A 16588-nucleotide genomic window follows, 5' to 3' on the forward strand; every position below is an offset into this window, starting at 1 on the left:
TTTTTTTAAGACCTTTTGACCCACACAGTAGTAGCTCCGGCAGACGTTCTGTCGTTAGTAACTCGATAAGAAAAATATTAATGTGTTTGATAAAATAATATTATTGTGGTTACGGTGTCTGATATTTCAAAAATACTCCAACTGTCAAACGAGGTATACAGAAAAACAAGATTAGAGGGTCAATGTTATTACGTTAGGCTCTTTTTAAAATAATGACAGGCTTATGAAAGACATCATGTATATTGTGCATGTATGAGTGTACACAAAGGGTGTCAGTTTTTTAATCTTTTTTGAATTTATATTTATTTATTTTAGGCGTAAATCATCAAACATACTTTGTTTAGCTTGATTGTTATTGTTCAAGACTTCAAGAGGTCATGTTTATATTTGTCAGATTAACACGCATAGTTTTTGTAATTTTTAACAACGTGTATCTGTTGTTACAAATAGAATCCTTACAAAACAGAGTACTTGGCTCTCATTTTTTTTTTTTTAGTAATTCGATGAACCTTCTTGACAATACGATGGTTACAAATTCATGTTACGTGTCGTTTTCACAAGGAGGGTAGTTCACCTTATTGTATAGATAAGCGGTAAATCTACATTATTAGTATTAATTTCAATGACAGCTATTTCTGGACACTTGTAGTTGGTATTTCCATTATTCGTTTTCACGGTTTTAATGTTAATAAACACATTCGATTACCTAATTAAAGTAAATTATATGTGTTTTCTAAAGAAGTCATTTTAGAAACGGGTTATAATTAACCACGCGTGTTTTAAAAGTCGCAGTTTACGGAGGTTATGCAATTAATTAAACAGTGTGGAAAAGCTCCTGCAAAAAAATTCACTAGTCATTAGATATTTTTTTGATTTCACTAAGCACAGAGTTATTCTAAAAACGAATAAAATTTAATTCGGTCGACCTTGAAATTAGTTGGTTAAAAAAAACTGTGTACCTTATCTATAAATGTTTAAATAAATTTTACGATGGCGAGGAAATTTCTTTCACTTATTCTGTGACAGTTCAGTGACAAATATTTCATTAGTAAAAGTGGTGTCGGGATTTTTTTCTGTTGGTACAATCACGTTTCCCTTAGTGTAAATGTCAGACTAAAATACGTAACACTCTCTAACAAAAGCATTGGTCATTTAATCATACTAATTCTGACGTGAAACTGAGTTTACATCAAGGAAATGTAATTAATCGCAAAAAAATTTATGACAACGTAATCACCGGTTATTAAAAAAGTTTTACGTCTGAGAACTGGATAAACAATCATTCAACACAAAATCTTTAATAAATATTATTTATTGCACTTCCATTCTACGTTTGTTAGAAATACTTTGTGCATACATCATTACACGGGATTTTTACATTGATTACAGTCTTCCATAGCTTCTTGAAACTGTTCAATTTGCAAAGTCATCTCGAAAAAGTTATACTTATCGTGTATATGTTTCGTGGCAACCATTAAAATGTTCTGTGGATTAACCTCAGGACCTACAACAAAATATTACCACAATATTCAACTTATCAATAAAACATACCAATGGCAACATGAGCCGACATGGCAATTTTATCCAAACTTAAAGCCCAAATTCTCAAGTTGTGTACGAGCTTAACACCGTTGATATTCAGAAGTGTTGTCATAACTTCGTTAAAATCAATTCCTTTAGGAGCTCCTTCCATTAGTACGGTAAGAGTGTCTCTGATAATTGCAAAGGTCGTAAACATTACCAATATTGAAAAAATAAAAGTACAAATGGGATCAATAATCAACCAGTCCTCCTACAACAAAAATCTGAAAACTGTTGTCATGACAAATGTCAAATTTACTTTGAAATAAATGACAGCAGCGGCGACAAAAACGCCAAAACTTTGTAGAAAATCTCCAATCACGTGGATGAAAGCCGCCCGTACGTTGATGTTGTCGTGGGAGTGCGAGCTGCCGCCGCCGTGGCTGTGGCTGCTGCCGCCCCCGTGAGTGTGGCCGTGTTGGTGAAGGGTCAGTCCCATGCTAACAAAACGATTGGTTAATATGCAATGGGTCTAGCGTCTGCGGCTTACATCAAGTTGACAATAACACCAATCCCGGAAGTGATTAACATCACTTTGGAATCGATTTCAAAAGTTTGGTAGATGACTCTTTGGACTGCCATGTACACCAGAATGCCAGTTACAACCCATATTAACAGTACTGAAGTTAAGGCACCAATTACTTCGGCACGATACCACCCGAAATGCATTTTTTTGGTAGAGGGTCGGGTTGCCATCCATAGTGAAAAGAGCGATATCATGAAGCTGGCAAAGTCGGTTAGGAGGTGGGCGGCGTCTGAGGTTATCGCTAGACTGTTTGACAAATAACCACCTGAAAAAGAAAATTATTGAAAAGTGATATGAATAAAAAGGGCGCCAAGTTGGACCCTTGGCTATCGCGAGGCGAGGATAAAAAAAAGTGACGGACAAAGTGATTTTATCTTGAGAAGATAAAGGTGATTGATTTGATGTTTCGAAAATTACAGTTACTTACCTACGACCTCTCCAATCATAAATATGACACATAGTATACTAGCGATGATAAGTTTTCTTCTAGCTTTTCGATCAATTTCAGGCGATTTTCCTACGTGACAATGTTTGTTTACTAAAAATATGAAATTACATACTTAGTTATGTAAAACAATATAATTCAATAAAAATATAGCAATAATTTGGTGTAGATAAGCTGTAGACGATAATTTTATGACTAATAAACTCACTTAATTCTGTCGCATCTTGATTTTCTTTAGTCGGTGTGTTGACGTAGTCCCCAGGTTGAATGTCGACGACTTCACTCTGTAGAACTTTGCAACATCCAGCGCTTGGTTTACCATGGACACAGTAGATGACTTTTTTGGGTGTATTACTGTCTGTAGGATAAGTTCCGTATGTGTTGCCATTGTTTAATCTAAAAATAAGTTTGATGTACTTGAATTTTGAACCGTTAGAAGAAGTTCTACTCACAGCAAAATCGATCTGTTTTCATTTTCGTCCTGCATTTTCTGGCACTTAATCTATAGCTAGTGCTTTTTCTGTCATACTACTGGTTCTGTTCAGTTCCCGTACATGATTTGTGGATGGTAATTGAAATCTATCTAAGTATAATGAGTGTTTACTCAAACCTATACTCTGCACCCGACCCGACAGTTCTTATCAATCACAAATACTTAACTTCAAATCTTAACTGTACAAATAAAAACAATACTGCTTTTTAATGGATTTTTTTCAAAGAAAATTGTTTGAAAATATGCAATTAGATTACTGTTTGACCAGAAATAGAATTTGAGTTTGATTTTTTCAGTTTAATTACTTGTTGTGAAAAACAAATTAATAATGCATTGTAAGTTTTAAAGGTAATTGTCTGATAAGGTACAAGTAAAAACACGATCGTTTAGAGTGTGTTTACACAAGATTAAAACCAGTAAGATTTATTACAGACTCTTACTCCACAAATCACTTACAGACTATGTATCAAAATCTGTCACATACAGATTAGACAAGGACGGAATGAAAACGTGGGATTATAAAAAAGGTCAGCCGATGGTCACATTTCTTTCAAACTTCGTAATTTGACTTAAAGTTGTACGTTAACTAGGTACCTATTTTTTTTTCTAATGGAGGAAGGATCACTCACGTTTTTTAAAATCGTAGTTATCACTTATTACGATAGTTAAAAAGACATCGCACGTCGATGAATTACTTGACGTTGTTTTTGTTTATCAGATATAATAGCGTCTTGCAGCTGCTGTAGTACGAGATTACAGTAAATACATAAAGAAAGAAAGAAAAAGATTCTGGCAGTAAAACGTATTTGAACTGTGATATCTAAAACAAATACGCAAGGGAATTTTGCAGGCAGACATAGATTAAATTTTGAATAATAAACAACAAAATGGAGGACGTTTTGAAACATTTCCTGTCAAAAATTTACGAAAACTGTGTACAAAATAGGGTCATAAAAGTATGACTTTTGTAACATAAAAAAAGGATCAAAGGAATCCAACTGTAAGGAAATATTAGAGACAAGTGACAATTTGTTGACAACGGTCACCCCACAGTTTAAATTTAGACGTAGGTGAAAGAAAAAATTAGTTCTATTTTTCGTTGTGGTAATAACAAAAAATAACTGATTAATATTAATTTTAGTCCAAATCCTTGACCCCCGTCTTTTTCATAGTCCATTCTTCGCCGCCACTGATTTTAGGAGCGCCCTCTGTTAATGATTATTATAACTACTAATATTATGTAAGAAATCTGCAATCTGTCAAAAAAAAAGGCGGGAATGTGTTCACACCACCATCAAACCACATGCTCATTACTATCATAACAACCGGTCATTTATCAATACAACACCAAAACCGGTATCGGCCCTTTTACAGGCCCTTATTTTCGATATCTTGTGTTCAGTTATTAACTTTAACGTAAACTGTGTACTTCAAAATGTCGGAAGAAGCTGATGATATTGAAGCACTGAGGTTGAAAAACAAACAAGAACGAGATGCGTTTGTAAGTAAATTTAATTTTATTTATTTTCGAATTGTATTTTAATAAATGGGTGTAGCTTGCAAACTTTATGAACGACCCACTTTTCGTGGATATGGTAAAAGAGTTCAAATCAACAACCCAAGACAAAAATAAGAACAATAATAAGGTTGTACCAAAAAGAAAAAGGGGCGATTCGGTGTTTCGCTTCACCGGAAGTGTTCCCAGTGAAAGACGCAGTTCTGCTAGGTTACAGAACCGAAAGCCTGATTACACCCATCTAGATTTACCCAATGACGTAAGTCCATATAGGTATATATAAATTAAATAGATTTATATTTTTTTGTTGTAGAAAATATTATCACATGATTCCGACGATGTGGATGACTTAGAAGAGGTCGTTTATCGTGTGAAAAAAAGAAGATTTGTGTCTCGATTAAGTACTCCTGCTGTAGTTATCCCTGTCGAAGAAGTGACAGAAGAAATGATTGAAAAAATACAAACAAGCGGCAATAAAGTGTATGGAGCTAATGGCACCAGTTGTCATCAGTGTCGCCAGAAAACTGTAGACACTAAGACGATCTGCCGCAGTGGCGTTTGTGTTGGGGTACGAGGTCAATTTTGTGGTATTTGCGTAATCAATCGATATGGAGAAGACCCTATTAAGGCTTTGAAAGACCCCAACTGGCAATGCTACGTCTGCAGGGGCTGCTGCAACTGTTCCTTCTGTCGCTTGAAAGAGGGTAAACGCCCTACTGGAATTCTCGCGCCTTTAGCGAAAGCCAATGGATACAAATCCGTGATGGAGTTCCTCCACAGTCTCCGAGGCTACGGTGACTACTGCGAGCCCAAAGAAGACCCAGAAAACCTTCTAGGTTTCGAAGGCAACGAAGCCGTCATGGGGGGGCAACAACGCATCAAAATACAGTGCGACTACGACGCGGAAGCGTTTAAAAAATTTGTAACGTTGTGATTTACATTTTTATCATTTTACGTGAATAAATAACGACTTCACAGTTATAGCATGAATTATTAAAGTGGGAAATGTTCAATAATTGATTAGATAATTTTGCTGTTGCCGCAGCAACGGGGTAAACAAACCTTCAGACGCCAGTCTACAGGTGCCCGCGTTAAAAATGAGAGCTATGCGTATGTGGCGTCTTCATGGTTCTTTCTGTGCTCAATTATGCGGCAATTTTGTGTTTTCTGAGCCTCATGTTGTTCCTCGCGTATGTGCTACTAAGGTATTTCAAATCGCGCGCCAAATCTCCGAAATGCATCCACATCAAGACGGCTGTGATTTTCGCGACGAGTACTGGAGTCTACCTCAGGAAGCTCAAAATTGAAAACTCGAAGAAAAAAATGGGCAAGTTGAGACGCGAGAATGTGAAACACGCGATCGATTTGTACTCGATAAGTTGCTGTGATGTGCCACTGCAAAACTATAACATTTTTTGAAATTTTTGGGGAGTTTTGGTTTCGTGCACCTGTCAGAGTTAGTGACTTTTCCCACCTTGCGTTCTTTGTGAGATGTCAAACAAGTGTCCGTGCTGTAATCCGTAATGAAACTTTTTAATTTAAAATAATGGAATGCTTTGAAAGATGGTGGTGAAGTGGGCGATTTTTGGATTATTTAGGCTGTTGTAGCACCAGACTGACGAAATAACGGACTAAAAGGCTAAATGACATGGGATTTTGTTCAAGAAGATACTTGTTCTTATCAGTATGTCTCTTACAAATGGTAATTCACTTTTCATTGTTCTTCTATTGTTTAATGCGCGTTTTGATTCAGCTTTCTGTCGTCGAGAGACAAATCTTTGATTTCTTAGGATTCTTATGGGTACCGATTTTGGTCAATTTCTTCGAAATTGTGTTCATTATCTTGGGATTCTTTGGTGCTTATCAATATCGGCCTAAGTATATCATATCAGTAAGTATCGCCCAGATTATTTTTCTTTAACTAATTCTATCCCCTTTCAGTATATTTTGTGGCATCTGTTTTGGTTGGGATGGAACATATTCATCATTTGTTTATATTTAGATGTAGCCAACTTGGACCATAAGGTATAAATAAATAACTAGGCATGCGCTATACAGTGTTTAAAAATTAGAGCTTCCCAGGAGTTTTTAAAATAACGGAAATTGCATTTCATACCGTTTAATTACGCGGTTTCAAATTCTATTTAAAAATTCATATCCAGGGAGGTTTCCTCTAAAACAACCTTGGTTAAAAATTCAGGAGCTTTTGACGAGGTTTCAGAAACTTTGTTTCAAGGAAATTATAGGTTGAGGTTTTGAACCGACAAATATACAAAGTGATCCAGTTTTGATGTGACCTATTTCAAAAAAATGTCAAGCTGTCAAAATTAGTTACACTTACGACGCCATATTGTTTTTTTATATTTCACAAAAAAAACGTGAATTACGTTCAAAATGGATTTTTTTTTGTTATTTTTCGCATGAAGTATTGCCCGCTGTGCTGTCCTCATGTGACGAGCATGTTACACCAAAAAAAGTTTATGTAATTTGCATTATTGACACCCGGTGGATTATTAGTTGTCTTTTATGATTGTTGATTGAGAATAAGCACCTAACCCTGCACTTTTTTAAAAGAAATTTGTCATTAAATGTGGTTTCTATCGCTCGTCTTTGTATTAATACGTGAAAGTAAAATCTGACAATCAGTACGGTGTATTACTATTTAATGAAGCACATCTGTATTGATTGGACGTGTGGAACTTATTTATACGCACGTTCGTGAATAATTAATGTTAATGAGAGATTGTTTTCTCAATACGGTAAATTTCTCCGTAGACTAATAAAGTGCTCAAACTGGACCCAAAGAGTGAGAGTTGGTGGAGTAATCAGGGACCAGGATGTAAGCGAGTTCTTAATGACTCGGACACGGCTGCTAGTGAGGACTGTTACGTGAACTACGTGCACGTGGAGATTTTTCAGGCAGGCTTACAATGTGTGACAGCTGTAAGTAAATGAAATGTGGCACAGCATAATCAAACTTCAATTTTTTTAGTTAATCGGAATTGTGATAGGGATATGTTTAAGCCGCATATTTTTAGAGGAGGACGACACCTGTAAGTGCGAATTTGATTTAACTTTTAGTAGGTTGTGCACTAACACTCCTTGTGTATAATAATAGCTTCACTCTGATTGGCTGATTATGCTCCTTACACGGAGACGGTAATCAGTCAAAATTTTCATGATTAATCTGCTTGCAGTTGATTTCATTGGTGGATTTGATCCTCAAAGTGTTTGGTAAGTTTGGTAACTGGGATGCATTGTATTGATCTTCTTAGGGTGTTAGTTGTTTTAATTTTCATTCTCTTTCTTTGCTGTAGATTAGGTGCTATTTGATACTCTATTTTCAGTTAATTATGAAGATGCTAAAGGGCCTGAATATTTATCCTTACAACCAATGTACGTGAGCGCCAGTGATTGCCTTAACCAACATTTTTCTAAATCTAACCCGCATTTAAATGTAAAGTCACAAACCCCGATCTTTTCCCAAACACGCGTTCATCGGAATAATTTAGGGAAACCGAAAACTAATTTACATGTTGACGCGATCAGGTACGTCCAGAGGAGCGTTTCTTCGGAGATGCTGGATAAACCAAACAATAAACGCTCAAATCGTCCGAAATCGACAGCTACGTCCTATTTTGACTCAGATCTCAACTTCTAAGACTTTACATTTAATGCCAAACCCAGCAAGTACAAAAGTTGTTGTTCCGCTCGGCTAAGTAATGCGCATGCGTTGTGATATTTATTTATTTTTCAAAACAAAAATATCAACTTGTTGACTGATGTAGAAGAGACTTGTGGGAAAACGTAGATCGCTATAGATCGAAATAGTTATTTTTAATAGAAAGTCTATATATGTGTTACTGTTGCGAGAGTAATCGTAAATTATCACAGTCGGGTATTCGACGTCTGTTTTAAAGTTTTTATATATTTTTTGTTTTGTTTATTGTTTAATATAAGTATATTGGTTTTGATAGTCACGTGTTATGTGAGCACAGCATAACCTACTTTACAACTAGCTATAGACTAGGCGTGGCAGTTTATTGTTACGATTATTTATATTAACGACGTTGTTTTTGCTGGGCGTTTTCTTGCTATAATTTATTCTAGTCAGTATTATTTTGTATTACAGTCAGCCTTTTGTTGTTAGCACTAATGCTATGCCTTATTCTTTTGTATAAGGTAGTTGGGACTGGAGTGTGTTCTTTTCTTGTAATGACTAATGTAAAGTAGATTAATTTGGCATTAACATTGGTGTTATTTAGCTTCTCATAGCTTAGTGCATGAATAATGTTATTTGTTTGATTAACAAGAAATATTACCGATATTTTGCTATACTGATCAATAAAAGTGAACAAAATAAGAAAACAGGTTATTTTTTAACAGCATCACGTAAATCCCTACGAAAAAACACGAAACGAATGTCTCTCTACTCAATAGAATTTAGTTCTCAATTGGAAAATCGGCATGGTGATAGTGATAACGATTACGATAACGAACATTTGCCTCAGCCCGTTTCGCCTAAGCCGATGACACCAAGGAGGGTGAAGCGGCGCAGCGTAATGACTAGAGGTTCCTCAGGTAGACACAGCACCAGTAGTAGAAGACATTCAGCAGCACGTTCGTCGACGAGAAGTTCCCGTAGGATGGCGCAAAATCCAGTAACCCGCTTGTTGGAGCAGCAGCAAAAAACCCACGCTTACGATAGTCCAGCTAGTCCTTCCCCTATAGAATCTTTACCAAATTATTATAATAGCGTATCTAATAACAACCTCATGGCACATCAGAACTGGCAGAGCAACGGCCACTCTAACCCTACGTACCAGCAGTCTTCCACGCAATCGTTAAACGATCCAGAAGATTTTGACGATCTGTATAATAATCGGCCAGCGTCTGTGCGCTCAAGCTATTCCAATTTCCATGGCACGAGGGCCATCAATTACACGGCCCCCAAGCACTATCACAGTCATGCGACGCCCCAAGTGCCCCAGAAGCGCAACAATCCGAATAGGAATAGCATGCGATCAATGGCCTTTCTTAACAATGGCCCTCCTGCTTACACGTCACAGGGCCAAGCTTCCATCGACTCGGAAACCACAATATAGGTTAGGTTATTTATTTTTGAGACCCCTTGTGATATAGTTAAGGTAGTTTTAATCTTAGAACGTCTGTCAACATTCAACAAATCGAAGACTGCCATTAGAACTGCGTGATACAGTGTGTACAAGCTAGAAGAGACGGACATTAGGTTTATTAATAGTGTTACGATTATTACACAAACCCACTCTAGACGGAATTTTTCACAAATATATTTTTTTAATGTTTTATAACCTCACTTAGTTTTACGTCATACGACTATGCTTAGCAATTGTGTAATAGCCGTACCATAAATGGGTAACTTTATTAGCCGAAATTGTATGTATTTTTGTCACTCTTGTTTCAATTACGTGAGTACCTGTTTTTACTTTAGCGAATTAATGCCGACTTAAACGAGTTCGTGTAATCAAAAGCTAATTTTAGTTGTAAATTGCACCGAGTTTGGACACACTATATCCTCTAAGATTTTATTTTTATGCAGACTATAACTATGTACAGATCTGACTTATTGTTTTCAACTTGTTTTATTTATCTTCAACATGATAGTACAGCTAGGAGGGAATATACTTTGAACAACAAAGACTTGTATAACGTATGATAAACAATCACTCAGACTCGGAATGTTTCAGTTTTGTAGATAAATGCCAATTAGTTGTCTCTTGCCATATACAAATACAAATTTGATCATACGTTATAGAATTGGGACTAATTCTGTTTGTGTTTATTTTTGAAACTGGGATTGAACACTGCAAAATAATTGTAATATGGGTTGAAAAATACGTGTAAAAATTGCCGAAATTTCCACAATGTGTACACCGTGAGGCAATAATTTGTGTAATATTTTGTGTTCATATGTAATCATACTGTACATATGCTTTGTAGTTAAGTATATTGTAGCGATATTTTTTACCAAAGTATTACGTAGAAACGTATTTTTATCACTATACAACCTTTAGTAAGTTTTTTAATATAAAAAATCACTCCATTTGTGTATTGTTTCATTGTTTTTTTCAGCCACTCCAGGTAAGTATCGTAAAGTAGATGCGAAAAAGCGACGTAAAACATAGGTCGCACAGGTGGTTATTGTGACTACACAACGACACAGTTGTGCATATTGTTGGTGATAAACTAGATAATTTTGAATTTCCCGCTAATTTCCAAAAGTGCAGTTAAAAACATAACCTAACTGTCTTTGACAGATCAACAACCACGTTGGCGGGTACATTTTTTTGCACAACCACCTGAGAACACATTTTTGAACTCCGATATTTTCTATTTTGCTATAAAATCTAACCCAAAGTAGATCTTTAATACGTTTATTAATTAACATGAAATGTAAATAAAATCGACAATAATGTACATTTATCTTTGTCAAAACAATAAAGTAAGGCGAAATGTTTGAATTTTGGTTCTAAGACCTAGCAACGCACTTTGATTTTAGCATGAGGTGCGCGGATGTGCTATAAAACAGGGTGCTTTGCGCAATCGTGTTGCCGTTGGGTACATTCGTCGCTAATTAGAAAGTCGTTTTCATATGCCCAAGGAGATTTTCTCTGATTTTAAACGAACATTTCTGACGAAATGAGTATTCAGAACACACAATTGTCCATCTAAAGAGATGACAGCTGTAAAAAAATCACAAACAAAGTTTGACACGTGTACCTACTCATGTTCATTACTTCAACTATATAGATTTTGAAAGAGATTTAATACAGAATGTCCAGTGATATGCATATATTGCTCGCTTCAGTTATTTGATAATTTGTCAAATCGAGCAAGGAACCCATCATTATTTAAAAAATAAATTTCATGGCTTCGTGCGGGACTATTTTCGGTCACATGGTATCTCAAGATAAAACTTCATAAGTAGTTCATTACGTACCGAAATCATGCTCTTAATAATAAAATCAATAACAATAGGAAAAATTGGTTTATAACAAATGGTGTCCGAGTGGCAATCACAAGATGAATCCCATTTCACATCCCTCTAGTCGTTTAGTCAGCGTATTTAGTTCCAAGTCAGTTTATGCGCATGTGCTACTTACTAAAGCACTGCAATCCGCTGATTCAAAAAATCTCGGTCGGTAGAAGTTGTTAAAAAGAAATTGTTTTTATAGTAATTAGTGTGTTAAAGGTAAAAGGTGGGCAGATCATAGAAAAAACTGATTTTCTCGGTATCCTTAAATATCTTTTGCAGAAAATCTTCGGAGAAAAAATCACACAGACGTCCAACGATATTTCTGCGTCGTTTGTTTTGAAGGATCATTTAATTTCACAAGGTATTGTTATGCAACCGAGAAGGTTAAGTATTAAAAATAACAATCTGTTATGTATTATTTTTTGGACGAATGCCAATTTACAGTTTCATTAATAAGGATAAACGATCACTAATCCTACCAGTTAATCTTGCCAAAACTGCGGTTTACCAAGAAAGGGTCAGCTGCAGAGAGCTGTCCCTAAAGTTTAATTCACAGTTCTCAAATGTAGCACTTACTATCATCTCATACACTTGTCCCTCCTCTCTTTGGGAATAAGGGAATTCTCGGGAAACTTAATTGTTTGCTTGCAAGTAGTTTAGTCAAGATGTACGCATTCGATTGGAGCAAGCTTGTACAACATGTCCTGGTTGTGTTCAATGTCGGAAGGATCTCGTTAAGATTTTTTGTTCAAAAAAACAAATAAAAATAAAATCAGAGTTCCTTGAACAAACCATTCTTCGAAAAATAAGTCAAATTACTGAGTATTGTAGCAATGATCAATGATTACTGTGTATTTCACTACTGTAATGAAACATTTATCTAACGTTACGACATAATATACTTAAGTGATTCAGTACTTCCTGCCAAGACTGTACTTTTCTTTATTTGATTTGTGAGTAATAATTTCGGCAACATCTCCAGTAGATGGCAGTCTGTAAAGATTAAAAACTGATGCGTTGTAACCTCAGCGCAGATTCCCTGCTACAGAGTGCGGCGCCGCGTTACGAAATATAGTCCGAAATATCGATCTCTACGAATATGAAAACTTTAATAACAAAATGTTTATTATTTAATTTAAATAAAAATCAACTCAACGTGCCCCTAGTTAGCAATGTTGCAATAAAATGTCTCTCGTCGCTCAACAGCTCCCCCAAAAAACAGGTAAGTAATTGATTATTTTTAAACTATTGATTGATACACACATGAGTGCAATTTTAGGACCGTGTCCAAAAACTCAAAGATGCATCCAAAGGACAAAGGTACATGTTTTGTTATTGTCACTTTTTGTTTGATTTTATTTATTTATTTATTTTTTTAATTACAGAAGAAATTATTCTTTTATTCATGATATAAATTACATGCGATAGTAAGTTTTCTGTTTTCTTGTTTTCTGATTTTTCTGTGTAATGACTATTTGTAACGCAGTAGCGAGAACAGGAATGAAGATACGTTATTTGATATGTTCAAGAGCGAAGAAACGGGTTTGTTGTCGACTGGAAAATTTCTCAACGTATGTGATTCCTCTAAATAAACAAATTTGTATAACAGTACTTTGTAGGAATTGAGGGCGACAGGTATCCGCAAGACGGACCCTCGTTTGCGAGAAATGATGGAGACGCTAAAAAAGATCCAGAAAGAAACTGATACGCAAAACCTGAATCTGGAAACTTTTAGAAGGTATATAGATCATAACACGCAATCAAGGTCTTCAACAATTAATTAAACTGCAAACAATCTGTTTGATTAAAGTAGTACGTGTGTTGCAGCGTCGTGTCGCCTAGCATAGGACTGATCTCTCGAGCGTTCCGTCACCAGTTTATAATACCCGAATTCCAAGACTTTTGTAAAGAGATTGAAGAAATCTACTGGACGTGCAAGGACAATAATAATGGAGAAGTAAAACACAGGCTTGTTGTAGTCGGTCAAGGTTACAGTTTTCGTTTTAGGTGGCGTCGTATATTCCTCAATTGAAGCGTATGAGTTCAAATTACTGGGGAGTTAGCGTGTGTACAATAGACGGGCAGCGGTTTTCTATCGGGGATGTCAATATCCCCTTCACAATACAATCCTGTAGTAAACCCCTAACTTACGGGATCGCTTTAGATCTACTAGGCGCGGAGATAGTACATAAATACGTAGGGCAAGAACCCAGCGGGCGAAATTTCAACGAGCTTATCTTGGACCATAATAGTAAAACTGGAAATCTCGTCGTTGTTAATGTTTATGTATTGTAGTACCTTTTAGAGAAACCACATAATCCCATGATCAATGCTGGGGCGATTTTGGTCTGCTCCTTACTTAAAACGGTGGCAGGTCCTGAAATGACCCTCGCCGAGAAGTTTGACTATACTCTAAATTGTTTTGCGGTGAGTCCGGTCAACTGTGCAATTATAATTGAATTAGCTCCCGTGATAAACAAACAATTAGTGTCATAATATCAATTCTATCAATAATTTAATTAATAGCTCGATGTGAACTTCTTGTTTGTTTGCTTTAACACTTTCGTAATTGGATTTAAACTTCAGCGATTAGCAGGAGGGGAAGACTTAGGATTCAATAATGCCGTTTTCTTGTCAGAACGGGAAGCAGCCGACAGAAACTACGCTTTGGGTTTCTACATGAGGGAGCACAAATGTTACCCTGATAAGACTAACTTCAAAGAATGCATGGATTTCTACTTCCAGGTAACGCCAAAATTTTGGCCAGTTGAGTCGCTGTGTACACCTTTCTGACAGTCGGGCCGCACCGATCACAACCCCCAAAATAGTCGCTAGACGGAGAACCCGAAGCGACCCTCAAAAATTCTCGGGTCTTACAAGATTCGGGAAAACCCTTTTAGTTTACGTTGGAGAGTAATACATTTGTTGCCTTCTCCTCCTTTCACGAGATAAATGAGGTAGGACAAAGTATCGATCTTGCTTCTCGCTGTATCACTTCAGAAACCTTATAGAACCTTCAGTTTATGCGAACCGAGAAAAATCGGCTTCGTCTTCCATCTAGGGACTATCATGTTGTTGTTGTACCCGGAGGACACCAGTAGTTGCAACACCTATCGTAGTGTTCAAATCTTGTGACCTAGTCAATATTTAGAGCATTCGGACCGAGTTTTCCCTTTTGATGGTGTGGCCCGAGTGGCAGCGATGTGTGTGCGGAGCGAGTGTGTACTGACTGGGTTTCAGTGCTGTTCCTTGGAGCTAAGTAGCGACTCGCTCTCCGTGATGGGTGGAACCCTGGCAAACGGAGGTATTTGTCCTCTCACCGAAGAAAAGGTCCTGAAATCGGAGAGCGTCCGTGATGTGCTCTCACTGATGCATAGCTGTGGAATGTATGACTACTCCGGGCAATTTGCATTTAAGGTGACTATCGCCACTATAAGTTGCAATTCCCCGACCGAATTAGTTCGTAAACTTAATTGAATACGGTTTAATTATTTGCCAAGGAAGTCAATCGATTTCAGGTCGGCTTGCCGGCGAAGTCAGGCGTAAGCGGGGCTTTGTTAGTTGTGATTCCAAATGTCATGGGAATATGCCTTTGGTCCCCACCTTTAGATCCATTAGGTAATAGCTGCAGAGGGGTACAGTTCTGCGAGGTTTGTGATTAATTACGTGATGGAAGACGCTTCTCATGGATGTAGGTATTGCAGGAGCTTGTGAAAAAATTCAATTTCCACCGGTACGACAATTTAATTCATGCATCCGACAAGACTGATCCTAGGAAGCATAAGTTCGAAACCAAGGGAATGAATGTTGTTAATTTGTTGTTTTCGGCTGCTTCAGGTGACCTGCCCGGACTCAGACGGTGATAATTAAGATCCGATCTCGTCAACAATTCATGAGCTCGAATTTCAGACACAAGCTATCTGGCATGGATATGACTTTGGCTGATTATGACGGACGTACTGCTCTTCATTTAGCAGCTGCGGAGGGTCACGTTCATTGTGTCAATTTTCTCCTACAGCAGTGTAACGTGCCGCATGACGTACGGGACCGGTGGGGGAAATCACCTTTAGAGGAAGCAATTAGTTTTGGCCATTCTGCCGTTATCGAGATCCTGCAAGACTGGGACGAACGCATTCAGAGAGCCTCAAAGAATCTGATGAAAGGAGGGGGTCCTGTGCCTGGATTAGGCTAAAGACCGCGATATTAGTAGCAGATATTAGCAGACGACCACCTCGGTCTTTCTTTCGTGTCTTCTGTGATTGAGTTCAATCATTCTTGTTGGTCTAGCAATTAACGCTGTCGTCAGTATTTGAACATTGTTTTGTTATTGATCAATACTTTTTCTATTATTGACATAAACTGACAATAAAATGTTTTCTGTTTGTTTACTTTTGTGTTTAAATACCTATTCACCAGCGTAGCAACACGCGTAGATACTTATATACAGTCCAGAATTTTTGTCCACAGTATGATATTGATTTGTGTAAATTAGTTATTTGGTGTTTGATTAAAGCCAGGCGGATTTCATTATTATTATAAAATCTTTCTTTATATTCAGACATCTGTTGCAAGTTGTTAATTAATTTATGCAAAATTTCGCCGCGTTACTGCGTTCTGGTTTTGATTTCAATTTGGCTTCAAACAAACCTTCAAGCCTATATTTTGCGTAATGCAGATATTAATATTAATCTAAGCTGCTTTAAGCTTTAATTAGTCAAATATGTACAGAATAATAATAACGAATATGTTTATGATGAAGTGGAAGCTCTTCCATAAAGATGAACAAACAGGGTGATCTGATACGAAATCGCGATTTTTGTCTCTGTTGTATTAATAATTAGTACTCTTTAATTAAATAATACAGATTTATCGTATAATCAGATAAATGCGTCATAGATGAAAATTATAACTGAAAAGTACACAGAAATATTGATTTTATTCATTTAAACTCTGTTGTGTTGATTTTGTAGAGGCCTGAATTAAAACACGGTTTCTAATTCATTAGCATGTAC

At 36.7% G+C, this 16588-nt stretch overlaps 4 protein-coding genes across 11 annotated transcripts; 3 read left to right on the plus strand and 1 right to left on the minus strand.

The window, feature by feature from the left end:
• Positions 1-1296: 1296 nt before the first annotated feature.
• Positions 1297-3792, minus strand: LOC135141590 (proton-coupled zinc antiporter SLC30A2-like). Its single transcript, XM_064072825.1, has 7 exons — positions 3005-3792; positions 2761-2948; positions 2535-2645; positions 2072-2372; positions 1841-2021; positions 1552-1792; positions 1297-1504 (listed from the first exon to the last, which is right to left on the minus strand). The coding sequence occupies exons 1-7, from the start codon at positions 3037-3039 to the stop codon at positions 1362-1364; spliced, it is 1200 nt and encodes a 399-aa protein (XP_063928895.1). The 5' UTR covers positions 3040-3792; the 3' UTR covers positions 1297-1361.
• Positions 3793-4301: 509 nt separating this feature from the next.
• LOC135141477 (cell division cycle-associated 7-like protein) lies at positions 4302-5542 on the plus strand. The gene is made up of 3 exons (XM_064072609.1): positions 4302-4546; positions 4602-4820; positions 4875-5542. The coding sequence occupies exons 1-3, from the start codon at positions 4481-4483 to the stop codon at positions 5493-5495; spliced, it is 906 nt and encodes a 301-aa protein (XP_063928679.1). The 5' UTR covers positions 4302-4480; the 3' UTR covers positions 5496-5542.
• A 472-nt stretch (positions 5543-6014) lies between these two features.
• On the plus strand, positions 6015-10619 carry Nkain (Na,K-ATPase Interacting). Its single transcript, XM_064072454.1, has 6 exons — positions 6015-6263; positions 6315-6452; positions 6503-6586; positions 7337-7504; positions 7554-7614; positions 8948-10619. Exons 1-6 carry the CDS (start codon positions 6210-6212, stop codon positions 9664-9666), a joined length of 1224 nt encoding a protein of 407 aa, XP_063928524.1. The 5' UTR covers positions 6015-6209; the 3' UTR covers positions 9667-10619.
• A 1149-nt stretch (positions 10620-11768) lies between these two features.
• Positions 11769-15964, plus strand: LOC135141471 (glutaminase kidney isoform, mitochondrial-like). 8 transcript variants are annotated; one of them, XM_064072596.1, is made up of 14 exons: positions 11769-11799; positions 11856-12798; positions 12856-12896; positions 12962-13003; positions 13063-13147; positions 13196-13314; positions 13404-13533; positions 13584-13827; positions 13882-14003; positions 14103-14321; positions 14817-14993; positions 15077-15226; positions 15272-15435; positions 15486-15964. In XM_064072596.1, exons 2-14 carry the CDS (start codon positions 12676-12678, stop codon positions 15766-15768), a joined length of 1899 nt encoding a protein of 632 aa, XP_063928666.1. In that variant the 5' UTR covers positions 11769-11799; positions 11856-12675; the 3' UTR covers positions 15769-15964. The 8 variants fall into 8 exon arrangements, with proteins under 8 accessions (XP_063928666.1, XP_063928665.1, XP_063928669.1 ...); XM_064072595.1 differs by having other exon boundaries at positions 11787-12798; XM_064072597.1 differs by having other exon boundaries at positions 11788-12798; positions 15281-15435.
• Positions 15965-16588: the final 624 nt, after the last annotated feature.

This window comes from Zophobas morio, unplaced genomic scaffold, assembly GCF_036711695.1.
Source record: "Zophobas morio isolate AGI-343-1 ecotype UQ-CSIRO unplaced genomic scaffold, CSIRO_AGI_Zmor_V1 ptg000044l, whole genome shotgun sequence".
In the NCBI taxonomy this organism is placed as follows: domain Eukaryota; kingdom Metazoa; phylum Arthropoda; class Insecta; order Coleoptera; family Tenebrionidae; genus Zophobas; species Zophobas morio.

Bases quoted from the DNA above. Each gene is read 5' to 3' on its own strand.
- LOC135141477 (XM_064072609.1), top strand. From the start codon at position 4,481: ATGTCGGAAGAAGCTGATGATATTGAAGCACTGAGGTTGAAAAACAAA. The intron at 4,547-4,601 runs GTAAGTAAATTT...AAATGGGTGTAG, and splicing joins AACAAGAACGAGATGCGTTT to CTTGCAAACTTTATGAACGA. The intron at 4,821-4,874 runs GTAAGTCCATAT...TTTTTGTTGTAG, and splicing joins ATCTAGATTTACCCAATGAC to AAAATATTATCACATGATTC.
- LOC135141590 (XM_064072825.1), bottom strand. From the start codon at position 3,039: ATGCAGGACGAAAATGAAAACAGATCGATTTTGCT. The intron at 2,949-3,004 runs GTGAGTAGAACT...ACTTATTTTTAG, and splicing joins GAAAACAGATCGATTTTGCT to ATTAAACAATGGCAACACAT. The intron at 1,793-1,840 runs GTAAATTTGACA...TTTTTGTTGTAG, and splicing joins CTGCTGTCATTTATTTCAAA to GAGGACTGGTTGATTATTGA.
- Nkain (XM_064072454.1), top strand. From the start codon at position 6,210: ATGGGATTTTGTTCAAGAAGATACTTGTTCTTATCAGTATGTCTCTTA. The intron at 6,453-6,502 runs GTAAGTATCGCC...ATCCCCTTTCAG, and splicing joins GGCCTAAGTATATCATATCA to TATATTTTGTGGCATCTGTT. The intron at 6,587-7,336 runs GTATAAATAAAT...ATTTCTCCGTAG, and splicing joins TAGCCAACTTGGACCATAAG to ACTAATAAAGTGCTCAAACT.
- LOC135141471 (XM_064072596.1), top strand. From the start codon at position 12,676: ATGAAAACTTTAATAACAAAATGTTTATTATTTAATTTAAATAAAAAT. The intron at 13,315-13,403 runs GTATATAGATCA...CGTGTGTTGCAG, and splicing joins AATCTGGAAACTTTTAGAAG to CGTCGTGTCGCCTAGCATAG. The intron at 13,828-13,881 runs GTAAAACTGGAA...AGTACCTTTTAG, and splicing joins GCTTATCTTGGACCATAATA to AGAAACCACATAATCCCATG.